The sequence below is a fragment of the Glycine soja genome, chromosome 3 (assembly GCF_004193775.1).
Source record: "Glycine soja cultivar W05 chromosome 3, ASM419377v2, whole genome shotgun sequence".
In the NCBI taxonomy this organism is placed as follows: Eukaryota; Viridiplantae; Streptophyta; class Magnoliopsida; order Fabales; family Fabaceae; genus Glycine; species Glycine soja.
In genome coordinates this window covers 7,568,033-7,593,766 of record NC_041004.1, presented here as the reverse complement: position 1 = coordinate 7,593,766, position 25,734 = coordinate 7,568,033, and the positions used below count along the sequence as shown (strand labels likewise).

General features: G+C 32.9%; 2 protein-coding genes and 1 long non-coding RNA gene across 4 annotated transcripts in view; 2 read left to right on the top strand and 1 right to left on the bottom strand.

Annotated features, from left to right (window-relative positions):
- Positions 1-3,735: 3,735 nt before the first annotated feature.
- LOC114406103 lies at positions 3,736-6,477 on the bottom strand. Its single transcript, XR_003665377.1, has 4 exons — positions 6,176-6,477; positions 5,284-5,347; positions 5,094-5,203; positions 3,736-4,022 (listed from the first exon to the last, which is right to left on the bottom strand). It is a non-coding gene; the product is annotated as an uncharacterized LOC114406103 (long non-coding RNA).
- A 670-nt stretch (positions 6,478-7,147) lies between these two features.
- On the top strand, positions 7,148-8,653 carry LOC114406102 (TMV resistance protein N-like). Its single transcript, XM_028368681.1, has one exon. It carries the CDS (start codon positions 7,799-7,801, stop codon positions 8,372-8,374), a length of 576 nt encoding a protein of 191 aa, XP_028224482.1. The 5' UTR covers positions 7,148-7,798; the 3' UTR covers positions 8,375-8,653.
- The window catches only part of LOC114406101 (TMV resistance protein N-like), a 28,973-nt gene continuing 11,844 nt past the window's right edge, over positions 8,606-25,734 (top strand). For both annotated transcript variants that reach the window (XM_028368679.1, XM_028368680.1), the window contains exons 1-6: positions 8,606-8,681; positions 8,998-9,117; positions 9,207-9,308; positions 9,789-9,893; positions 9,978-10,061; positions 13,245-13,352. In XM_028368679.1, the coding sequence (XP_028224480.1) occupies positions 9,005-9,117; positions 9,207-9,308; positions 9,789-9,893; positions 9,978-10,061; positions 13,245-13,352 (512 nt within the window). In that variant the 5' untranslated portion in view covers positions 8,606-8,681; positions 8,998-9,004. The remainder of the gene's footprint in view (positions 8,682-8,997; positions 9,118-9,206; positions 9,309-9,788; positions 9,894-9,977; positions 10,062-13,244; positions 13,353-25,734) is intronic.

The following is a 25,734-nucleotide window of genomic DNA, read 5'->3' as shown; positions in this document are numbered from 1 at the left end:
ACAAGTATAGGACCTCACCAATGTTACCATAAAAACTTATTTTGAACTTCCTCAAGCTAGATTATCAAACATATCACTTTATATATATATATATATATTTTTTTTTCTTGTTTATCTTTCTCTCTTAAGTGTCAAATAGCATTTTGGTGTCCAAAAATCATTTTTTGTTTTCTGAAGAAGACTTTATGCAAATGTTTTGTAAATGCCTAACAAATATTTTTGCCCCCCTAACAAAGGTCAAGCTGGAAGGTATTAAGAATAATTGTGAACAAAAAATTCCCAATCTTCACTCACTTTTCCCTTTTATCTCTTTATTTAATTCAATTCATACTTTTTTCAATCTTCATATTCCTTTTGCAGCTTCGCATGGGCAGAAATGAGATGCTTCCATATGCAGTACCTTCGTCTTTGGGACCCTTCTGGATCCACTTCAGCATATAGCCCAATCAGCACCTACCCCGTTCTGAACCACCTTCAGCCCCACAATCCCGTTGATGCCTTCACCTTCGCTAACAGATAGAGGCGTTGCCAACGCCGGGAAGAATGGGATTTTGGCTTTCTCGACGGCGTCTATATATCTATGGTTTCAAGTGAGAGAGATAGGTTAGAGTTTCAACACATGTCACCATCCAATTGACCAATGGACTAGCTTAGATCACCAGACACGCAGGTTCACACATATTTGAAGCTAACCGAGAACAAAAAGAAATACATTTAAATTTTGCTAGGCCAAAATTTTTATACAGATAAATTCTGAATATTTCAATCATTAATATTTATAAAAATGAAAAATATATTTTAGCCTTTTAGAAATTTTTAAAAAAATCTAAAATCACATGTTGATTTGATACCATCAATGATTTTATATTTTTGAAGAATGAAATTAAAGAATAAGTTTTATAAGTACCAAAATCAAAATTCACACCTTTTATAATGATTTTCTTAACTAATTCATATTTTTATAAAAAAATTAATTAATATAATGAGTAGTATTAAATTTATTAATTATTTGTGTTTTTTTATTAAAATTATCCTTAAAATTATTCTGAACTCATAATCTCTTTTTCTCTTAATTACTTTCTTATTTATTTAATTAATTAATGTGTGTCAGTCCTTTTTTTTTATCTAATCCTACCAAAGATAATACATTTATATTTTTAATACAAAATATTTATTATGAAATAACTAAGGATATTTAATTCAAAATATAATTAAAACAAAAAATGACGTAAAAAAGTCTTATAAAAAGGATAAATAAAAAAAAGAGTACTATTTAAACCAAACTTTTATATGAGACATAATTACAATAGAAAACATAACTCAAAAGTGAACAAGGCATCCGATCATTTTTAAAAATAATATGAAAGGCACAATGAAATCACAACACATATCCTAATTGTTGGTGGAGTGATCACATTTCATGCAGAGATAATAATAATAATAATAATAATAATAATAATAATAATAATAATAATAATAATAATAATAATAATAATAATAATAATAATAATAATAATAATAAACTTGAGGTAATAAATGTGGTATTGCAAGCGGAAATTAATTAAGGAAATCACAAAATATATGATGAAGAAATTACTTATAAAAAATCATTAATTTGGAAAGTAATTTAATTGTGAATATATGTGATTGATAAATTGTTTGACTAAAAATAGTATTCATTGATTTAGTCAATTATACAGAATTTTGTGAATAATCATTGAACGTTATTCTTTATTAATTAGTTTAGAAATAAAAAAAATTAATGTATAGATTCAATATGATTTAAAAATTGATTAATTTATTAAATAAATAAATCAATTAAATGGGACCTCTTTTATAATATATATATATATATATATATATATATATATATATATATATATATATATATATATCAACCTACACTAAAGTTAAATATGTAGTACAAAAAATCCACTCAGTTTTTGTTTATTTATTTAAAGTCAAGGATATTAAAATAATTTGTTTTTTAATTTTTTTATAAAAAATAAAAAATATGATTCTCTTTCATACCACGTACATTTTCAATTCTCTTTCTACGTTTTTTCCTTTCATATTATATCTCTTTTTTTTTGCTTTTTTTTTCTCTTTCCCACTTTCATTATTTTTATTTTTATTCTTATAAGTCATTTGTGTGAGTAAGATGAATTGTTTAAGCAAGATTTCAAACTCTATTATTATAAACAAATAAAATATCATTAAAAGAGAAGATATCACTAAAATAATTAGTTACATTTCTAATAAAAACTAATCATTTATTAAATCAATAAATATTACACACTTATAATATAACATGATAACCTAAACAAAACTACTGTACATGGCATTTCTCATGCATTGCCAAAATCAAAGGACACTTCTTCCTAAGTTCCTAAAAACTTTTTAGTTCTTCCACCCCCCACTTGCTAATTATAAGGAGGCTTTTATATTCTTGGGTCAAAAGAAAACGAAATGAGTTATTTTCATTCCTATTACCATTGCAAGACCATTAGAAAACAAAAGGAAAGCATTTCATTAATTAGAAAAGGTAAAATAATGCATTCTCCTTTAGCTTACTTTAATTTCCACTATAATCATTACTACGAAATGAGTTCTTTTCATTCCGATTCCCATGATCATTAGAAAACAAAAGAAAGCATTCCATTAATTACAAAAAGTAAAATAATGCATTCTTTCTTTAGCTTACTTTAATTTCCACTATAATCATTACTACGAAATGAGTTCTTTTCATTCCGATTCACATTGCAAGGCCATTAGAAAACAAAAGGAAAGCATTCCATTAATTAGAAAAAGTAAAATAATGCATTCTCCTTTAGCTTACTTTAATTTCCAATTTTACATTTTTATGATGATTTTCAATTATTTTTGAAATTGTCGTCATAAAAAATATTAATTTTTCACGACAATTTTAAAATCATCTTAAAAATTTGATTTTTATATTAATTTATGTAAGAACATCTTAAAATATTTTTTTAAAAAAATAAAAAAATTGAAGATTCTAAAAAGATTTTTTCAAAAATCGTTTAAGAAAATAAAATTTATATGACAGTTTTTTAGATCACAATCTTAGAATATTTTTTTAAAAAAATTAAAATATTAAGGATTTTAAGACATTTTTTTTTATAAAAAAATCATCTTAAAAAATAAAACGATTTTTTAGAAAATTGTCTTACAATATATTTTAAAAAAAAAATATTTTTTTATTATTATTTTTCATGCAAACAAATGCATACTTCCAATTAATCATTAGCTTGAGACGGTGAATAATTTTAAGGCACTAGAAATTGACAAATACCAACGAACATAAAGATTTTTTTATTTTTTTTTCATGTTACAAACTTCATGACAGAGAGAATATAGCCAAAAAAAAAAAAACAAAAGGCAAATATACATTAGATGCATAAAACTAAAAATTGAAACAACAACCAACAGTAGTACAATAAGTCCAAAGAATTTATCCTTAAAATCTTAATGACCAAAAATTAAAAATCAACATGATAAGGAACTATAGAAGGATTTAGAAGTCAATGGTTTGTCTATAGACATGATCTCAATGACCTAAAATTATTTCATTTTTATTTAAATATAATTAAAAGGTTATAAATATATACAAATTAAATTTTAATTTATTAGAAAAAAGTAAGTACACCATTAATAATAAACTGTCACAAAATAAATAAATGAAATATGAAGAATTAAAAGTATCTTATTAATATTTAAATTATCTAAGTAAATATTTACATTATACACTAGATATTTTCATTATATGGATAAATACTTTTCAATGGTTGCTCTTCCTAATAGAAGCAAGTCATTAACACACAAAAGTTTTGCCCCACACTTCAGCATTGGACGTCTTTGTCCATAGAAGGAATTGTTTTTGGTTTTAGAATAAGAATAAATAGAATTTGACCTTGATCTCTCAAGTATCGTGGTTGCGATATTTTCCTTTAACAGTGGTCCACCAAGACATGGTTTCCTTTCAAATGAGTGATCCCCACTTCCTGCAGATAAACAGGAAAAACATACTTGTTTAGTCCTTTCCCCCCCCTTTTTCTTTTTGGTCATAAGAATTTAAGGTATATTTCTTCTTTGTAATCAGAAAACTGATATGGCGACTTATTTATTAAGGCAATAAATGACATCTAGAGTTCAATAAGCAAGTTTCATAATACAACCACAAGGTAATGACAGAATATGTTGGCAAAGAAAAATGAAAAACACTTAAACATTCAATTTAATTCTTTAATGATAGTACTCCACTCAATTCAACAGTGTTAAATACTGTTACTACAGAAAATGAGGAAAATATAAAAGTGAACAGGAAACAAAGTGGCAATCTACTAAGTATGTTTTACCTAAAAAAGCACTCATGTTGTTGTACATGAATTATCTAGTTTGGTTTCTATGTTTTCTGTAAGCCATAAATAGGATAAACTTGCATTAACATTTCTTTTCTTCACAATTTTCAACATTAAAGAAGGTAAATTGGAAGCATTCAAGCATCTAAGTGATACCCTAAGATGGAATTATTCCCTTGGAAATAAGAATTGCACCTACATGAATCTGTTAAATAACGTTTTGACTTACCAAATAGTCAAGTAGATGCACTACATGAATCTATACATTTAAGAAAACATAAAATAAAATAAATTAAGTTTGTGGAAAAACATTGTGATCTTAATGAAGTATTAGGGAATATATTTTGAATACATGTCAAAACTAAGTTTTCTAAATGTTGAATATTCCTACTATTTAATTAGTTATTGAAATCTCTGGCTACTTTCTTAAGGCTCAGATATGCCTAAAGCTTGAAAAGATAATTGCTTCAGTTGAAAACCAACAGTGAATTAACAGGATAGCTCATAGAGGCTTCTGCCAATCACATTCAAGGAAATCGAATCTACAGAAGATTTTAATTGACCCTAATAACGCCATCCACATCAATTAATCTATAAATATTGTGATATGCTAATCCACTCAATAGTATATCATACAATAATAGAGTACCAAAATCCAATGGAAGCATATAAGTAAATTAGCTGTCCCAAAATAAGATTGTATTGTGTATATACCTTTTTTGTTGGAGGAAAATTATAGGGCTGGAGCTCACATTTTCTTTCAACTCAAAAAAGTTATTTACTCTTTTGATAAGCTCGGCTTTGGGTAGGAAAGCTCACAAACCCTGCATTTCCAAATTCAAGAAGTTATAATTATTTGCTCAAATGATACATTAACATGATTATTCAAGTCAATGGCACAGACCTCAATCCTTGTAGAAGCTAGTCACCAATATAACCTCATAATTGTTGTTATTTAGCTCTTTAAGCTGCAAGAAACATAGTTTTGTTAAGTATATTTTGTAGTTAGTTAATCTGTGAGATATTAAATTGTGGACATAGAATGTGATTGTGAATAAGTGTGTAATTAATATTTGATGTGATATTACTTGTGTTGTGAATTATGAATTATATAATAACTCGACTGATGTTTACCTTGAGAAAATTGTTTATGCGCGAACTGTTAAAGGAAAGTGTAGGATTTCAACTTAGAAACCTGAAGTGTTAAATTGTAGTGTAATGTTTTAAACATATTTAAAAAATTTATTTAAACAAAGTAATTAGAGAACTACTTTTTCTGCCGGACACAATGATTCTAATAAAAAAACACGAGAGGACATTTTCAAAACACACGAACAAGAAACCAAGTCGTCACATAGAAACCCTAATAACAGTCCTAATTAGCGCTAAAATCCTGCAGCATATGCCAGCCAGGGCATAAACAATGTTTCTCCCTTTGTTAATTATGTAAACTAAATTAACAACTAAATAATTTAAGAATCTGAAATACGAATCTGAGAATTCTAATAGCTTTGCATAAGTAATCTGAATATTTTAAAATGCACGAAACGAAAAAGATTAATGTCATTCAAGTAAAAAATACAGAAAATAAACTTTGAATAAAACCGTAAATCACACATATAGGTACAAGTGGCGGAAAACAGCTGTTGACGGCAATTGAGTTCAGGGTTCAAAACTGAGAGTCAATGTAGGTAACTGAAAAAATGGAGGAATTATGCGATAAAGAAAAAAGGGGAAAAACAAAACAAAGCATAATAAAACAACCAAAAAAGGCAACAAAAAAAGAAAGACCAAACCGTGGAAGATATGATGAGCAAAAATGGTCTTCGTTATTTGTGTCTTAACGGTTGTCGTTGTCCTCCTCCTGGTGTCCCCCTGTGGAGATCAAAACCATTACCATAACCATTGACATCCAATCCTTAATCCTCTTCGAGAAATTTGGGTTCTGGCCATCACGGCATCGTTGGTGTCCATGGTGGTGCCGTCATCGCAAAATGGTCTTCATCATCTGTGTCTTAATTATTTACAAAAAATATCACCATATTTTAAATGACATTGATTTTTATGAAATTATCGTAAATCGTAGAAGATCATTTTTGTAGTAATGAACTAACTTCTTATTAGTCACCATTCCCAAGCTGTCTTCTCTGGCCGTCTATTCATAGCAACTGCACAATAAAATGGAATTTTCTAGCAAACGGTTTCATGAAAAAAAAAAAAAACATATGAATCTTTCCTGAGCTACCTTTACGACCTCTGTTAAAAGTGCAAAGACTAAATCACCTTGGTATTATAATTGTGCAATGTTATGTTTTACTGACTTTTATGTCCCTTAATTAAAACAATTCCATCTAATACATGATTCTGAAACAATTCTAACAATGGTAACTCGAAAAAGAAAAAAGAAAAAACACCCTTAAAAAAGAACAATGACAGACAAATTAAAGACAAAAGCTCAAAGCAAAAAAGCTAAACTCAAGACGGAAAACGATATTTAATTCATTGGCAAAAGTATTTGTCATCATAACATGCATTTTTTTCTCTACATAAAATTTAAATGATATTAAGCACATAAATTTGTTTACAAAAATAAAACAGCTAACAAAAATAAAAAAGTTAATAGCAGTAAAATATAATTACACCAAATAAGTGAAATAACTAAGAAAGCATAAAAGTAAAACTTCTACGTTTCCAACGCCGAGTGGTGAAAGCCAACATTGAAGTAAGACTTTTTTCTTATAAATTGAGTGTTGTTAACTATATCTTTCAAAAAACAACCATTTTTATTTTAGTTTTCCTACCATTTAAACTTGTACTTGTAATTGCAGTTGTCACAATAGTAATTATCTATACAATGAAAATGTAGCTTGTCTCATCACTTCCATCCTAAGAAGCTGTAAGTTTTTAATCTCAAGTTTTTGGGTCTCCTGGTGAAAACCCATGTTGAACTAGACCCTTTTCTGGCCAGAATCTCACCAGTATTAGGCAACTGTATCTAGATTAATGGTGTAGTGTGCTGATGCCACTGCTTAACCTGTAAGAATTGAGCATGTCATGGTGCGGTCTCTCATGACCCTTGGATCCTTCCTTGAAAAGAGTTGATAATATATCAATCATTGTTCTTGATTGGAACAAATTATCATCCCAGTGCCCGAAACATTTTCCCATTACAAAAATCTCACCATCCTTAGTCTTAATAATTGCGGGTTGACTGGAACATTTCCACATAAGATCTTCAACATTGGAACATTGTCGGTTATTGACATATCTTGGAACAACAATCTCCATGGTTTCTTGACTGAATTTCCATCCAGGGGATCTCCATGGGAATCCGAAAAGAAAAGAATGGTTATTTATGCCGCATAACATTTGTCTGAAGCTCCATTCTTCTTAGACAATAATATCCTTTCATCTCTTCCATGTCTTCTTCCTCTAGTTATGACTACGATCTCCATGATGATGACGAGATGGACTTTCTGCGTGATCGGTACAAGGAGGACAACATAAACTATGATGTGTTTTTGAGTTTCAGAGGGGAAGACACGTGTGCTTCTTTCACTTCACATCTCTATACGGCTCTTCACAACTTGGGAATCTTTGTTTTCAAGGATGATGAGACACTTCCAAGGGGAAATAAAATTTCACCCTCGCTGCGGTTAGCAATTGAAGAGTCTCGACTTTCTGTTGTTATTTTCTCTAGAAACTATGCAGAGTCGCGGTGGTGTTTGAAAGAGTTGGAGAAAATAATGGAGTGTCACAGAACAACAGGGCAAGTGGTAGTGCCAGTGTTCTATGATGTAGATCCCTCTGAAGTACGTCATCAAACAGGCCACTTTGGAAAAGCATTTCGAAACCTTGAGAACAGACTTTTAAAAGTGGTAGAGGAAAAGGAAGAGGAAAAGCTACAACGATGGTGGAAGACGCTTGCTGAGGCCGCTGGCATCTCAGGGCTTTCTGTAATAAAAACACTTCCAGCTTTCTCGTATTTTTACTGAACATTGTCTCTGGAATTTTAGTTTATGAAATTCATAACATGTACATGTATGAAGTGGTCAAAGTGAGATTTTGGATAAGATAGATCTCCTCGTGGAGCATTGGAGGGAGACACTTTGTGAGGCTGCTGGCATCTTGGGGTAATTGAGACACTTTATGCTTTCAGATTTTTATTGAACATTCTCTCTGAAAATAACATTTATGAAATTCATGACATGTAAGACGTAGAAAAAGGGACATTGCTAATAAAATAGACAAGTTTGTGGAGCGTTGGAAGGACGGACTTTGTGTTGCCACTCGCATCCCGTGGTATTTAGACTCATATTTTTTACTGAACATTGTCTCAAGATTTAATTCCTCAGTTGGTCCTCATTTGGTGTGTATAGTTATAAAAACGTTACCTTTTAGCTTTTATACTTAAAAATATCACATTCTAGTCGTTGTACATACCATTTTTAATCCATTTTAGTCTTTGTCAAAGGATTAAAAATTACATGTGTAAGGACTAAAATGAGATGATTTCAAGTAGAGACTAAAATGTAAAGTTTTTGCATCTATAAAGACAAAATAAGTAATTAAACCATACCTAAAAATAACATTTGTGAAATTCATAACATGTATGAAGGAGAGGAATGTTGATTGCTGAAAAGTTAATAGATCTCCTAGTGAAGCATTGGAGGGAAACACTGTGTGAGGCACTTTGTGAGGCTGTTAGTTTCTCAGATGGTGCATACTTATATTCCAGGTAGTTGAGACACTTCCAACTTTAAGATTTTTACTGAATGGTCTCTGAAAATACTAACTTATATGAAATTCATAACGTGTATCAAGTAGAGAATTTGAGATCGGTTTTAAAATAGAACTGCTTGTGGAGCATTGGAGTGAGGCAATTTGCGAGGCGGTTGGCATCTCGGGGGGTGCACACCTAAATTCCAAGTAATTGAGACAATTTCTGTTTTTAGATTTAGCTTAATATGTTTTTTATTCATAATAAATATTTAAATTTCGTGTTTGATTCCTAATAAATTTTCTGTTTTGCGTTAATTCCTTATTAAAACAACTATTTTATTTTTGGTTCTTGATACTTAGTTTTAAGTCCCTAATAAATTAATGAATTTTGTATTTGGTCCTTGATAAATTTTTTCTATTTGATATTAGTCGGGATTAAAACAAAATTTGCTAATTAATTAGGGAGCAAACACAATTCGCTAATTTATCAGGGATTAAAACAAAATATCAAGAACAAAAAACAAAAGTGTCGTTTTATTAGGGGCTCAATGTTAAGTAAAAATTTAGTAGGGAGGAAAGACAAAAATTTGATATTTATTAGGGATCGAAAACATATATAAGCCTTTAGACTTTTACCGAACATTGTTTCTAAAACTAACATTTATGAAATTCATATCATGTATGAAGAGGGGAAATGAAGCTTGCCTATGAGATAAACCTCCTCGTGAAGCATTGGAGGGAGGCACATTGTGAGGTTCCTGGCATCTCAGGGGGTGTAGTCTTAAATTCCATGTAATTTAGAAACTTTCTGCTTTCATTTCTTACTGAACTATGTCTCTAGAAATCACGCTTATGAAATTCATAACATGTATCAAGTGTTGAAGAGGAGATCAGAAAAGATTTTGAGGTCCTTCTAATTCATTGGAAGGAAGCACTTCATAAGGCTGCTAGCATCTTGAGGTTTGTAGTCCTAAATCCAACTTAATTGAAACGCTTTACGCTTTCTCTGTATTTTTACCAAACATCGTTATTACATATATATTAGTTTGTTACTGGTTCATGGGTTTATTTGTTTGTTATAACCTATAAACCTATTATACAAAGCAATTGTATCCACTTTGCTGTATTGATCAATAAAAGAATTAGCCATTTCTTATTCTTGAATCGTTTCATGGTATCACACTATCACTGTCAGAGCTCCTTTTTGAACTCTGTGGTGCATAGTCTTCCAAAATGCCTTCTTGCAACAATCTGAATGTGAATAATCCCCCTTCTACTCTGAATCCTGTACAAGATCCTATGAGCCTTTTCTATGCCAATCCAAATGAAAATCCCACAACATCAATCGTTTCTTCTCCATTGATTGGTACGAATCACCACAAATGGGCTCAAGCGATGCAGTAAGCGTTGATTACAAAGAACAAGAAGAAATTTGTTGATGGAAGCATCGGAAAACCTGGTCGGTGTGATCCGATAGATTTACAAAACATGGGAAAGATGCAACAACAGTTTGGTACTTTCCTGGATTATGATCTTTGATGCTAGGAGGAACTTGCGAGAAAGATTCTGATACTGAATCAGGATCCGAGACCAAATACGTGCGATGTTCTCTCTATCTAGACTTGCACAATCCAACCAATACCTCTGTGTCGTGCACAAACTCTGCTCCCAACACCCTGTGTCGCTCTCTATCCCTCGCCTGAATACGTGTGTGACCCACCCTATAACCTCAGGGCATGCGTGCGACTACAATAAACCAGATCTGTGAACTGTTGCGCTACCTCCACCCTCCCCCTTGTTGGGTTGAGTTTCTGAATTTTATTCCCATTCACAAATTATTTACCCAATTTTTTCATTGCTTGTTGCAATTTAGTGAGTGGTCATTGGATTTGAACATCCATTTGAGACATATGAAATTTATTGATTTTGAAGATTGTTGATAGATGGTTGAGATTTAGTCAAATGAAAGTTGTGAATTAGAAGCAAGCATTTTGAACGGAATATTTGCAGATTGTCGCTCTGGTTGATATTGGAAGTTGTTGGGGTTTGGGGTGTTTGCATACTATTGTGGTGGTGGTTGTGTCATGGTGAAAGTTTTTGTGGCTAGTGGCGATTGTGATGGTAGAAGCGATTGTGAAGGTGAAGAGGACCAAAAGGGTGGCGATGAGTAGGAGCATATTAGGGTTTAGGCTCAACAGAGATAGGGGTAGCAGATTGGGAAAAGAAAGAAAAAAAAGAAAATTGTATAACATGCAAAATGATGTTGTTTTTTTACTTTTTTTTCCACATGTAATCCCAATCAGACAAAAATCACACATGATTCCATGCATGACATGCTTGCGTGGTCGGTTAACGACCACATATGCAGATAACGATTTCGGACTAACGGTAAGGACTTGAAACAAAATTTTTCAAATATTAAGGACTTGATCCAAAGGAAAAATTTATTAAGGACCAAATGAAAAAAAGGGTATTTATCAGGGACCAAAAACATATTTAAGCCTTTTATTTATTAGTTAATTATTTATTAAAAGTTAAATAATTATGTAAAAAAAATTGAACCCCCACCCCCTTTAATGCATTCCTGGATCCATCCCTGCCAATGTTGTGCCCATTGACTGCCAACGGATGTACAAAATTAAGAGGAAAACGGATGGATCTATTGAGAGCTAGGTTAAAGGCTCGGTTGGTGGCCAAAGGTTAATTACAACCAAATTAAGGGTGTGATTACTTTAATACTTTCTCTCCAATGGCAAAGTTAACCATAATCCGAGTTTGACCTTTTGGCTTTGGCATCTATCAACAACTGGTTCATTCACCAATTGGATGTCAATAACGCATTTCTCCATGGGGATCTAAAAGAAGATGTGTATGTGCAAGTGCCTCAAGTGTCAGGAAAGAATAAGAGGTTTGCAAGCTTGTTAAGAACACTATGGACTTAAACTAGCTAGCTGCAAATGGTATGAGAAGTTGAATTTCTTGCTTCTCCAACTTGGATTTCAACATTCTATAGTTGATCACTCCTTTTTTATCCATCACACACTTGATTCCCTTACTACTCGTGTATGTAGATGACATAGTCATTGTTAGAAACTCTATGGATATAACTTCGTTCAAGCAGGTTTTAGATAATCAATTTGGGCATTCTTAAGTTCCTTCTTGGTTTTGAAGTTTCTCACTCACCAAGAGGTGTCTCTTTATGCCAAGGCCAATATTGTCTCGATCTCTTAATTGATGCTGGTGTTCTCAGTGCCAAACCTGAAAGCACCCCTTCTGAACCTACCTTGAGACTTCGCCAAAATGTCGCCTCCTATACCTGACTTTCACACGCCCAGATATATCCCATGCTGACCAACAACTTAGTCAATTTTCAGCCCTCCCAACAGTGAGTCATTATCAAGCAGCCCAAGCGTACTTTGGTATTTGAAAGGGAATCCCAGCGAAAGGACTTTTCTTAATTTCCCTTGTCATCTATAATACAACTCCCTGATTTTAGTGACACACACAGATTGGGGTGAATGTCTCGATACTATTCGTTCTATGACTGGTTATTGTTTCTTTTTGGGAGACTCGGTCATTGGTTTGTTGGAAATCCAAGAAGCAGCCAACAGTGGCAAAGTCCTCATCCGAGGCACAATATTGAGCCTTAGCTCAGCTACTTGTGAGCTGCAATTGTTGCTTTTTCTTCTTCAAGATCTCTCCATCACTTTTTGAAACAGTCAGTGATCTGATGCAATAACCAAAGTGCCTTGCACATCACAACCAAACCCATTTTTCAAGAGAGGACCAAGCATCTCGAGATTATTTTCATGTTATCCGTGAGAAATGTATGGCTGGATTAATGCCACTGCTACCCTTATACACCACTGACCAAACTGAAGACCTCTACACCAAAAGTTTACATCCCAAGCATTTTCAGAAATTTGTTTTCAAGCTGGGATTGATTGCTATTTTCCAACCCACGGGACGAGGGGGGATATTACACATATATTAGTTGGTTACTGGTTCAACGGATTTATTTGTTTGCTATAACCTGCTATAGCCGATTTAGATAGGCCACTGTATAAAGCAACTTTGTATGAATTATCCATTTGTTATTCTTTAATCGTTTTAATTGTCTCTTAAAAAATAACATCTATGAAGGGGAAAAGTGAAGATTGTTGATAAAGAGATAAACATCCTCGTGAAACGTTGGGCAGAGGCACTTCGTGAGGCTGCTAGTATCTCAGGGATTGTAGTCCTAAATTCCAGGTAATGAAACACTTCTGCCTTCTCACATTTCTTCATCTAACACTCAACATTTTTTAATACTTCAAATGTTTATGTACGAGCTAGTACCGTAATTGTACAAATTTTAAATTGGCTATCAACCAAATTAATCAACCGTCATTTCTAATTTTTTTTTCCTCGTTACTTTTATTATTCAGAGGTCATGTTTAAAGCATTTTATAGAAAGGGAAATATTTAGAAGATGGAAAGAGAGTTAATATACATGGCAGATTAGCAGAGTAAGACTAATTATGGCAATTTAGTGTTTATAAAACAATATAAAAAAAATTTAGGTTAAATAAATATTTCCTATTATTGAACTAAAGCAAGGTTGCCAAAGGCAATAACATCTGATTCTAAAAGAGCCAAAATCTGGTGAGGAGCGTCCTCGAGCCAGTACATTTCAAGAAAATTAAAAGCTAACATAGCTAATTTATCAGTCACTAAATTCCCTTTTCTCTTTGTGAAACTAAAGGAATATTTCTCCTTCTGTTCGTAAGAGCTTCACAATCCTTTAGAATTTCTGCCTGGTAAGACAAATCTGTAGAATAAAGAGAAAGTAGAGATATGAAGAGTGGATAATTTTATTCTGAATAATATGAGGCCTTTTATAGGCAAACATTATATCAAATTGTCATAAAAGAGAGAAACCCAACAGTTGTAACATATATTCTAATAATAAATATGATTATTAGCCATTAAAAGAGTGATTACAAAGGTTATAGAATATAAAAAGCCAACAAACCCTCCCTTAAACTGAAAGTTTGCAAACTATCAGTTTAATGAGATTCATTAAGCATGCAGACTCCAAGCAAATTCCTTAGCTTCTGAAATGCAGACAACTTCAATGGTTTGGTCATGATGTCAACAATTTGCTCTTCACTCTTGCAGTAGATAAGATCAATAATTCCTTCATTTGATAGGTCCCTTAAAAAATGAAATCTCACATCTATGTGCTTGCTTCTTCCATGCATAATAGGATTCTTTGACAACTTTATGGTGGAACTATTATCACAATAGATGAGAGTTGGACCTTGTTGCTTGAAGTGAACTTCTTCAAGAATATTCCTTAGCCAAATTTCTTGGCAAGCACATGTTGAGGTTGCTACAAATTCTGCTTCTGTTGTGGATAGTGATAATAGGTTGCTTCAGTGATGACAAACAAATCGTTGTTGACGCCATCATAAAAACATATCCAAAAGTACTTTTTCTATCATCTGAATCTTCAGCATAATCACTATCAGTGAATCCCAATAGATTAAACTTTTCACCTCTTTTATAAAACAACTCAAATTCTCTTGTTCCTTGCAAGTAGCGAAGGATTCTTTTAGCAACAAGCAAATAGATTTTTGTAGGATTCTCCATGTACCTGATAATCAAATTTATAGAATACATTATATCAGGCCTAGTTGCGGTTAGATACATTAAGCTTTCCACAATCTGTTTATAAAGTGTACTGTTTATTTTCTTTCCTTTAGGATCTTTGTGAAACTTCAAACCACACTCAACTGGAGTGTTTACAGAATTGCAATCATGCATATGAAATCTGTCCAAAATATCTCTCACATATTTCTTTTGAGAAAGAAAAATTCCAACATCTGATTGCACTATTTCTATACCCAGAAAGTAATGCATCATGCCAAAATCAGTCATTTCAAACTCATTCATCATAAACTTCTTGAATTCATCAAACATGAGAGAACAACATCCAGTAAATATAAGATCATCAACATATAAGCATACTATGAGCATTTTTCCTTTTTCATCAAATTTAATAAACAATGAATGCTCATAGGGGCATTTTGTAAAACCAACTTTTATGAAATAAGACTCAATGCGACTATAGCAAGCTCGAGGGGCTTGTTTTAGTCCATAAAGAGCCTTTTTTAATTTGTAAACTTTGTGCTCATTTCCAATTTTCACATAAGCAGGGGGTTGATCAATAAATACTTGTTCCTCCAAATAACCATGTAAGAATGCTGACTTTACATCAAGTTGAAATATAGGCCACACATTTTGTGCTGCTAGTGCAACTACTAACCTGATTGTATCATGTCTTCCAACTGGTGAAAACACTTTCGTGTAATCAACCCCATGCTGTTGCTTGTAACCCTTGGCCACCAAGCATGCCTTATATTTATCCACTTCACCATTTCTTTTCAATTTTGTTTTGAAAACCCATTTCACTCCTATGGTATTATGTCCATTTGGAAGATCACACAACTCCCAAGTATTATTTCTTTCAATGGAATCAATTTCATCATCCATCGCTTTTCTCCATTTTTCTTCTTTGACAACACTTTCAAAGGTCGTAGGGTCACAATCTGAAAACAAAGCAAAATGAGTAATCGGATCTTCAATTTCTGTTACTTCATAATCAGACATCCATGCAGGCCTTCTTCTTGCTCGTTGAAGTCTTTCATCTTCAACTGTGATTGTTGGAATTTGTTGTTCTTCTAGCTCCCTTGTCTGCAACTCTTCATCTTCATTATCTTCATCAAAGTTTGCAAGAATTTGCTTTGTTTCATCTATGTTATTTTCAAAAAATCTTTCTTCATAAAAAACAACATCACAACTAATAATGATCTTTTTAGTGGTAGGATTATACAATTTATATGCTTTTGACTGATCACTAACACCAAGAAAGATACATTTTTCACCTTTATAATCAAGGTTTTATCTTTTCTTATCTGGATTATGGGCATAAGCAATGCATCCAAATATCCTTAAGTGGTCCATTATTGGTTTTCTTTCGCTCCATGCCTCTTCTGGTGTCATATTTTTCATAGAAAATGTAGGACTTCTATTTAGAATGTGTATGCTCCAATTAACAGCTTCAGGCCAAAATTCTTTTGAAATGTCACTCTTAGTCAAGAGGTATCGTACCATGTTGAGAATGACTCTATTTTTCCTCTTTGAGACACCATTTTGTTGTGGTGTATATGTTGTGGTCAACTCCTTCCGGATAACATGATTTACACAGAAAGTAGAAAATTCATCTGAGCAATACTCTCCACCACGGTCTGTTCGAAGAGACTTAATAGTCTTTTTGGATTCTGTTTCAACTCGAGCGTTAAAGCTTTTAAATGAAGAGAGAGCTTCAGATTTTTCCTGCCAAAAATAGATCCAAGTTTTTCTAGAAAAATCATCTGTGAAAGTAATGAAGTATTTTTTACCTCCATTGGAAGAATGATTTATTGGACCACATATATCTGAATGAATCAATTCCAAAACACATTTTGCTCTCCATGACTTTCCATTGGGGAATTGAGAACGATGTTGTTTTCTAACAACACATTCTTCTCAAACTTGAGAGGGACCAGTAATTTGAGGAAGGCCTATCACCATGTTTTTTTGTTCAAGGGTATTCAATCCACTAAAACTCAAATGACCATAACGATAATGCCACAACCAAGTAGAAACAATATCTTTGGCCATTAAACTAGAATGAATGCTTTCAATTTTTTAGTGGGAATAACCTGTTTGAATTCTTTTTTATAACTGCAATGGCACCTCGAACAGGATCAAAAATTTCACAAGTACCTTTGCTAATAAAAATTTCATAACCTTTTTCTTGCAATTGACCAGCACTTAACAAGTTGTTTTTCAAGTTAGGGACATAGAGCACATTAGAAATTGTTTCTACAAAACCATTCTTGGTTTTCATCTTAATATCACCTTTTCCCATCACTTTTATGATAGAACAATCACCAAAGTTAACAGTGGAATGAAAATCTTTATTTAAATATGAGAAAGAGGACTTACTTCCACTCATGTGATTACTACAACCAGTGTCTACATACCAGATTTCTACCTCACTGTCTTTTGCATCTTCAACAGCCATTAATAAGGTTTCCACTTCTTTCTCCTTGATAAAATTTGAGCTTTCCCCTTTTCCTTAAGATTAGGCAATCTTGTATAACAATTAGAGGCATAATGACCAAATTTATGACATCTATAACATTGTACCTTTGATTTATAATGATCTCTTCCTCTACCATTGCCTTGAGATTGATCATTATTGTCTTTAAAATTATTGTTGAAATCTCTATTTCCTCGTTCTCCACTCCCTCTTCCTCTACCTCTACCTCTACCCCTTCCTCTAGAGTTGTTGGAATGAGTACTATTGGTAGAAGCCTTTAATGCGTGCTTCTCCATTGTTGATTTTTTGTTGATCTTTTGTTCATGCACTAATAAAGAACTTTGAAGCTCATCAAGAGAAAGATCATTAATATCATTTGACTCTTCAATTGAGCATACAACATAATCAAATTTTGGTGTTAATGAGCATAGAATTTTTTCTACAATGGTTGTGTCAGTCATTTCCTCACCATGAAATCGCATGTTGTTAGCATACCCATGGTTCTTGAAAAATAATCAGTTACTGACTCACCTTTTTTCATTTGAAGGACTTCAAAGTCTCTTCTCAATGCTTGAAGTTGAGCACGTTTCACTCGTGAGGAGCCTTGATATTTTTTCTTCATTGAATCCCAAAGAATAGTTTCAAGGATAGAACGATCAATGGCTTGAAACAAATAATTTTTGGCTTTTAAGTCTTTCAATTTCATCACTCATACTCTTTTTGTTGTGCCTCTATAAGAGCTACGTCATCACTTGGTGTTGCCACACCATCTGCAACAACCTGCCAGAACTCTTTGGATCGCTAGAGATTCTCCATCAACATGCTCCAATGATCATAATGACCATCAAAACGTGGAATGGTCGGTTGAACAAAATTTTCAAAAGACATTGGTGGGACAATTATTTTCTTCTCTCTTTCTCTCCCTTTTTTCTCTCACACTTTTGGACTACTGTCTCTCTCAGTCCCTTGGACTGTTGCCTTTCACCTAGCTCTTGATACCACTGTAGAATAAAGAGAAAGTAGAGATATGAAGAGTGGATAATTTTATTCTGAATAATATGAGGCCTTTTATAGGCAAACATTACATCAAATTATCATAAAAGGGAGAAATCCAATAGTTGTAACATATATTCTAATAATAGATATGATTATTAGCCATTAAAAGAGCGGTTACAAAGGTAATATAAAAAACCAACAAAATCTTGTCTTCTATGATTCTTCCATGCCATTTGCAGAAGTTAACTATTAGTCTCAAATGTGGTGTTTGAAAACCACATGTGCCCCAACGTCTTAATATCCCACCTGAATGTTATCACTTCTTCAATAAGAGGATCGTAGCAATACGTAATAAAGAGGCAGGCTGAAGCCAAATGGTTACAAGCATTGTCCCTGAACATAGCTCCCAAACCTGTACCAACTCCTAATCTTATAGATGCATCAAAATTTACCTTGGTCTGATTTCCTGTGGTAGGATTCCAACTGATGTTCTGGTTTTGTTGCCTGCTATGCATCTATTTTTTATGTTATGCCAACGAGACCGTTATATCTATAACTTGTCTTGGCTGCAATTCCTTCTATGAGAAAACCCAAAGGGTTCTTCTCTTCCACATTACCCAAATCAATTCTAAGACCCTTGCTGTGAAGTCTGGGTTGCTTAAAGCTATAATTTCACTTATCCAAGCCTCGAAATTTGAAATGGCAGAGCTTGGATATGTTAGAAAAATAAAATAAAAAATGAAAGAAAATAAATACGAAGAAGATGCATAGTCTTGAATTAAATAACAAAATAACAGTAGCAAAATAAATTTAATTGACAGCACATGAATAATGCATTATAACATACAATAAGTACAAGGAAAAAAATAAATTAGGGGAAAAAAGATATAGCCTGGGTTGAAGCGCGTAAATGCTATCCTTAGAGAGAAAACGCCCCACTGCACTGACAGGAAAATTTAATTGCGCTCCTCTCCCAAGATACGATAACCCGTTGGTTCCGATCGTGTGCAACGAAAGGATCCCCGAACCTTCTGAACACCAATGTTCTTACTCTCACAAAAATAAGTTTTTTATAGGAAAAAGAAAGAGATAATTTTTTGGGAGAAAGAAACCAGATGTTGCTCTGTATTCTTCTTTTAGAAAAGAGGAAAGAGATATATATAGGCATTTTGCAACAACAAAATATGACCGTTGGAAAACCAACCTACAGTTGTCACAACAAACATAACAAACTAGTTGACTCATTAAAACAAAATCTTAAGAAATCTAAAATAAATATTTTATTTTATAAAATAGAATTAATATATATTTATAAATTTTAAATTAAAACACAAATATTTACCAACATTCCCCCACATAATTTAAAATTTTAAAATATATTTTCTAAAAGATAATTTGTATAAAAACATAAGAGAAAGAGCATGTGATATTGTATTTCGGTATAAGGAACCTTCCGGGTTTGAGCCTTATACCTAGTGTTTATGAACTTCCATCCGAGAAAAATGTAGTGACTTGATTGTCTTGAACTACATATTCTTTAACCGGACTTTAGTACACAACCCCTACAATATTGGCGTTCAATTAGGTTCTAATCAGTGGTAGCGCGTTACACGACCTTGTGCTTGTATCTTGTTTCGTGAGTGTCACTTAGAGATTAGTCCATATCTCACAGTGGCGGCCCCACCACCACTCACTAGGTGAATCCTCAAAGAGTGAGTTGTGACCCCCACCCCTACAATAATTGTCATCGGACTCATTAAGAGGTATTTTTTTAAAACCAAAAATACACATATATAAATACCTCAACCTTAATATTGCCACAATTTATAATACTCCTCGTCATAGGAATGAGAAACAGAACAACTCTGCCAAATTTTATTTTGGTGTACTTTAGTCAACAAACAATTTCGTTGTTACCCGTTGAACTCCATTCATGGGATCACCTATCACACGGAGACGGGTGTCCATTATTGTAACTAAATAATGAGCTTTAATCTCATTCCCCTCGATGACTCAAATACTTGTTGACATGTCAACCTTTTTGTATGCGGATCCGCAATATTATTTTTTTGACCTGACAAAGTCAAGAGAAATGACATCATGAGAAATCAAATTTCTTATAGACTTATGTCTCACTCTTAAGTGTTTTCTTTTTTCATTAAAATTTTGCTAGTCACTTTAGATATAACAATTTGACTATCACAATGCATTGGAATTGGAGGTAAACGCTTATTCAACAATGACAAATTGCATAATATATTTTTAAGAAATTTAGCCTCACTAGTAGCAGTATTTAAAGCAATAAATTTTGCTTTCATGTGAAATAATAATTTGTCTAGTATATTTTCATGATACTGCACAACCAGCTAAAGCAAAGACATGACCACTTGTCAATTTTATTTCATCAAAATCAGAACTTCAATTTTGTATCACTAAATTCCTCAATTACTTTCCAATCTACCAACTACATGTGCAATATCAGAGATGCCTAGAAAAGTTTGTCAAATGCAACAAAGAATCGATACTTTAAGAATATTTATGTGAAGAAAATTATTTACTCAAATTTTTCTTTAACTTGATGGATGAGTCAAAAGGAGTAAAAGCATGTTTCGCATCAAAATAATTAAATTTCTTCAATAGCTTTTCAACATAATAAGATTGGGTAAAAGTCATGCCATCATTTTTCTTTATAAGCTTAATTTCCAAAATCACATCTACTTGACCAAGGTCTTTTATGTCAAAGTTTCTAAACAATAAGGACTTCACATCATTTATGAAATGCATATTACTACCAAATATCAATATGTCATCCAGATACAAACATAAAATGACACATCCATTATCATCAAATTGTTTCACATACACACATTTATCACTATCATTAATTCGAAAATCATACAAAAGAATAACTTAATCAAACTTTTGTGTCAATGCTTTGGAGCTTGTTTCAAACCATACAAAGATTTAACAATTTATTTTTTAAGGAAAAAGATTTTCAAAGAAAGTGACATCTCTAGATTGCATAATAATAACATTAGAAATTTCAATTAATTTTGAATTAACAACTAAGAATCTATAAGTAGTATTATGTAAAAAATATCCAACAAAATACAATTAACATTTTTTTTTAATTTTCCTTTTCTTATTAATAAGGATGTTAACCTTTACTAGACACCCCCACACTTTAAGATATTTCAGATTTGGTTCTCTTTTTTTCCATAACTCATAATTTTTTTTATAAGGTACTCTATTAAGAATACAACATGCAGAATATAAAGTTTCACAGGCTTATCTTTTTATCAGTGAGTTATATATAAAGAGATAATCAGTCAACATGTAGCAACAAAATATTTGCAGTAATAATAATAACATTAAACAACAGAAATTAAAAAACCAAACAACAAATGTCATAATATTAAAGACTTGTGTTCACATGATCATTTGACCAAGTAAAATATAACTTTCTAAGGCAAGAATGAAAGTAGTGAGATATTTTTAGTTTTTCACATAAACTAATTCTAAAAGATTTTATCTTAAACAAAAATACAATTGACAAGGAAAATATTTTTCAACAATCTCATACTAATTTAAAATTTCAGGAAATAAAATAATATAATAAAAACATTTTTAATGGAACATAATGCATTGCATTTTCATCCATTAATTTTTCATGCTTACTAGAAAGGAACTCAATCATATTGACGACATAAATTTTTGATAAAACAATGCTACTGTAGAAAAGACTATGCAAGAAGAAAGTGATAACTAACTTTTCTCTCTAAGACTGTTAGAAAAATAAAATAAAAAATGAAAGAAAATAAATACGAGATGCACAGTCTTAAATTAAATAACAAAATAACAGTAGCAAAATAAATTTAATTGACAGCACATGAATAATGCATTATAACATACAATAAACACAAGGAAAAAATAAATTAGGGGAAAAAAGATATAGCCTGGGTTGAAGCACGTAAACGCTATCCTTAGAGAGAAAACTGTTAGAACTTGCTGTTCTTGCTCACACACACAATCAAAAGAGGTAACTTGAGGAAGGAGAAAAGTGAGAGAGGTTTAGAGAGAAGCAAAACTAACAAATAAGGAAAATGAAAGAATTTGAAAAATTATTATTGAAAGAACAATGAAACAGTATTTATACAAGAGGATTGTATTTTGCATTTTGGTCCCTCACTAACAAATCATTATTAACTAACCAACTAACTTCCTATATTAGAAAGGCTTAACAAGCAAAGTCAAAATTACTATCATTTCTAACACTCCCCCATAATTCTGACTCTTATTCAATCATGATCATCATCTTGTTTCTCAAGTCTTCAAATTTTTTCTTCTTCAAAGGTTTGGTCAGTAAGTCTGCAAGATTATCTTCTAACTTGCAGTATAGCAGTTTTACCTTCCCTTTGCTCACCTTGTCCCGAATAAAATGGTACCTTGTTTCTATGTGTTTGCTTCCACCATGATCAATTGGATTTTTAGCAAAGCTGATTGCAGATTTGTTGTCCACCAGTATGTTTATAGCTTCAGTCTTCTGGATCTTCATTTCTTTCAATAGTTTTCTTAGCCATAAGCCTTGACACGAGCACATTGATGCTGCTATGTATTCAACTTCATAAGTTGATAAGGCAACCGGATCTTGCTTCTTTGAACTCCATGACACCAGTGCATCTCCAAGTAGGAAAATATATCCAGCAGTGCTCTTTCTATCATCATTATCTCTTCTCCAGTCTGAGTCAGTATAGCCAACCAGTTCCATGTTTGAATTTGTGATGGTATTTGGAAGTAGAATACCATAGTTAATTGTACCTCTAATATACCTTAGAATTCTCTTTGCTGCCATCATGTGAGGAGTTTTTGGAGCTTGCATAAACCTACTGATCAGTCCAACACTGAATGCCAAATCAGGTCTTGTATTGCACAAGTACCTTAATGAACCCACAATCTGTCTGTACTGAGTTTCATCAACAGGTTCTCCTTCATCTCTCAAACTCAATGCCAATCCTGTTTCAGTTGGGGTGGCTGTTGCATTACAGTTAGTCATTCGAAACTTCTTCAACAGGTCTGTAGCATATTTGCTTTGATGCATCACAATTCCAGCTTCAGTTTCCTTGAACTCAATTCCAAGGAAGTATGAAAGAGATCCTAAGTCAGTCATTTCAAACTGATTCTTCAGCAGTTGCTTAATCTTGTCAATCTCTATTTTGTTGTTTCCTGTGATGAGTAAATCATCAACATAGAGGCACAGTATTACTAAGTCTAACTCATATTCTCCTTTTACATATACTCCATGTTCAGATATGCACTTGCTAAAGCCAATTTGAATTAGGACACTATCAATCTTCTTATTCCAAGCTCTTGGAGCTTGCTTCAGGCCATATAATGCTTTCTTCAGTTTGTATACCTTTCCTTCATGTCCAACAACTTCAAATCCAGGTGTTTGTTTGACAAGCACTTCTTCTTCAAGAGGACCATTCAGAAATGCGGATTTTACATCAAGCTGATACATTGACCAGCCTTTCATGCTTGCTATTGCAACTACAAGTCTCACTGTTTCAATCCTTGCCACAGGGGCAAAGATCTCACCATAGTCTACACCTTTTTTTTGTAGGAATCCTTTTGCCACCAATCTGGCTTTGTGTTTAACTACTTCACCAGCAGGATTTCTCTTCACTTTAAAAACCCATTTTACAGCAATAGGTCTTTTAAGTTTAGGTAACTCCATTAGCTGCCAGGTATGATTTGTCTCAATTAATTTCAGCTCCTCTTTCATAGCATTGACCCACTTGTCATTCTTCAAGGCTTCTTCGAAACTCATAGGTTCATCATCTGCATAAAGGGCAAAGTGTACAATATCACCTTCATATGTAATTTGGCTGTCTTTCATGACTTCATAATCTTTCAACATTTGTGAGGGTTGCATAACCCTTTGAGACCTCATGGTTCCTCCTTCAGTGTTCCTTGTAGGCAGTTCATCAGTAGTGTCACTCAATTCTTCTGGAATGAATGAATATACCATAATCTTGGCTGTATTGTTTATAGGGTCCTTCTTCCACTCATATTCCTTTAGTTCATCAAATATCACATCTCTACTCACAGAGACCTGCTTTGACCTTGGATCAAGTAGCTTGTAACCTCCAGTTGCATGATAGCCTATAAGGATCATTTGTTCACCTTTATCATCCAGTTTTTGCCTCAGCTGCTCAGGGACACACTTCAGGTGTCACTCCTTTCAGTCTCTTGGTAGGGTATTTGTTAAGTATATAGACTGCTGTTGCAGCTGCTTCACTCCATAGGAAATGAGGTAGCTTCTTAGTCTTCAACATGCTCCTCACCATATTCAGGATAGTCCTGTTTCTTCTTTCAGCAGCACCATTGTGTTGTGGTGTATAAGGTGGAGTGAACTCGTGAGTGATACCTGCCTCATCACAAAACTCAGCAAATTCCTTGGAGGTGTATTCACCACCTCCGTTAGTTCTTAATGTTTTTATACAGTGGCCACTACATTTTTCTACTGAGGCTTTATATTTTTTAAAAATTCTAAGCACCTCATTTTTCTTCTTGATTATATAAATCCAAGTCATTCTAGTCAAGTCATCTATGAATGTTACAAAGTACCTGTTTCCTCTTAGGGATTCAACCTGAAGAGGACCACAGACATCTAAATAGATCACCTCCAATTTCTGTGTTGACTTTATTGGTACAAATTTCTGAAATGCATTCCTTGGTTGCTTGCACTCCAGGCATTCTCTGCAATTTTCTGTCATCTATCTCAGCTGAGGTATTCCTTGAGCCATTCTGTGCAGTTGACTTAAATCCTTGAAATTCAAGTGCCTAAATCTGTAGTGCCACAACCATTCCTCTCTACATGTCTCAGCCTGCAAGCAATTGAGTTTCATGACTTGAATACCAACCTTAAAAGTTCTATTCCTGTTCAATGGAGCTTTGATGATCAACCTTCTGTCCTTGTCATAGATCTTCATTTCTTTGTCCTCCATCACCATTCTGTATTTCTTTTCAAGTAGTTGGCCAAGACTCAGAAGATTGCATCTCATGTTTGGAACATAGAGCACATCCTCAATGTATGACACTGTACCATCCTTTCTTTTAATCACAACCTTGCCATGACCTTCAACTCTTATAGTGCTGTCATCTGCAAATCTGACCTTGTGATTTATTGACTCATCAAGGCTAACAAACCAGTCCTTGTGACCAGTCATATGTGTTGAACATCCTGTGTCCAAGTACCATTGATCTTCTGCATCAGCTCCAGTCTTTGTTGTGACCATCAACAACACTGGTTCAGTGTCAGAAACAGCTCCTGTGGCTAATTGTGCATCATCAGCAACATTTTTCTCCTTATACCAGCATTCTTCTGCATAGTGACCTTTTTTTTCCACAATTGAAGCATTCAACATTTCTTTTATCCCATTTCTTTTTGCCTCCTCTTCTACGAGTACCAGAACCACCACTTCTTTTACTGCAGTTATCTCCGCT

Excerpts from the sequence above, each read along its gene's own strand:
- LOC114406102 (XM_028368681.1), top strand. The coding sequence starts at position 7,799 with ATGTCTTCTTCCTCTAGTTATGACTACGATCTCCATGATGATGACGAG.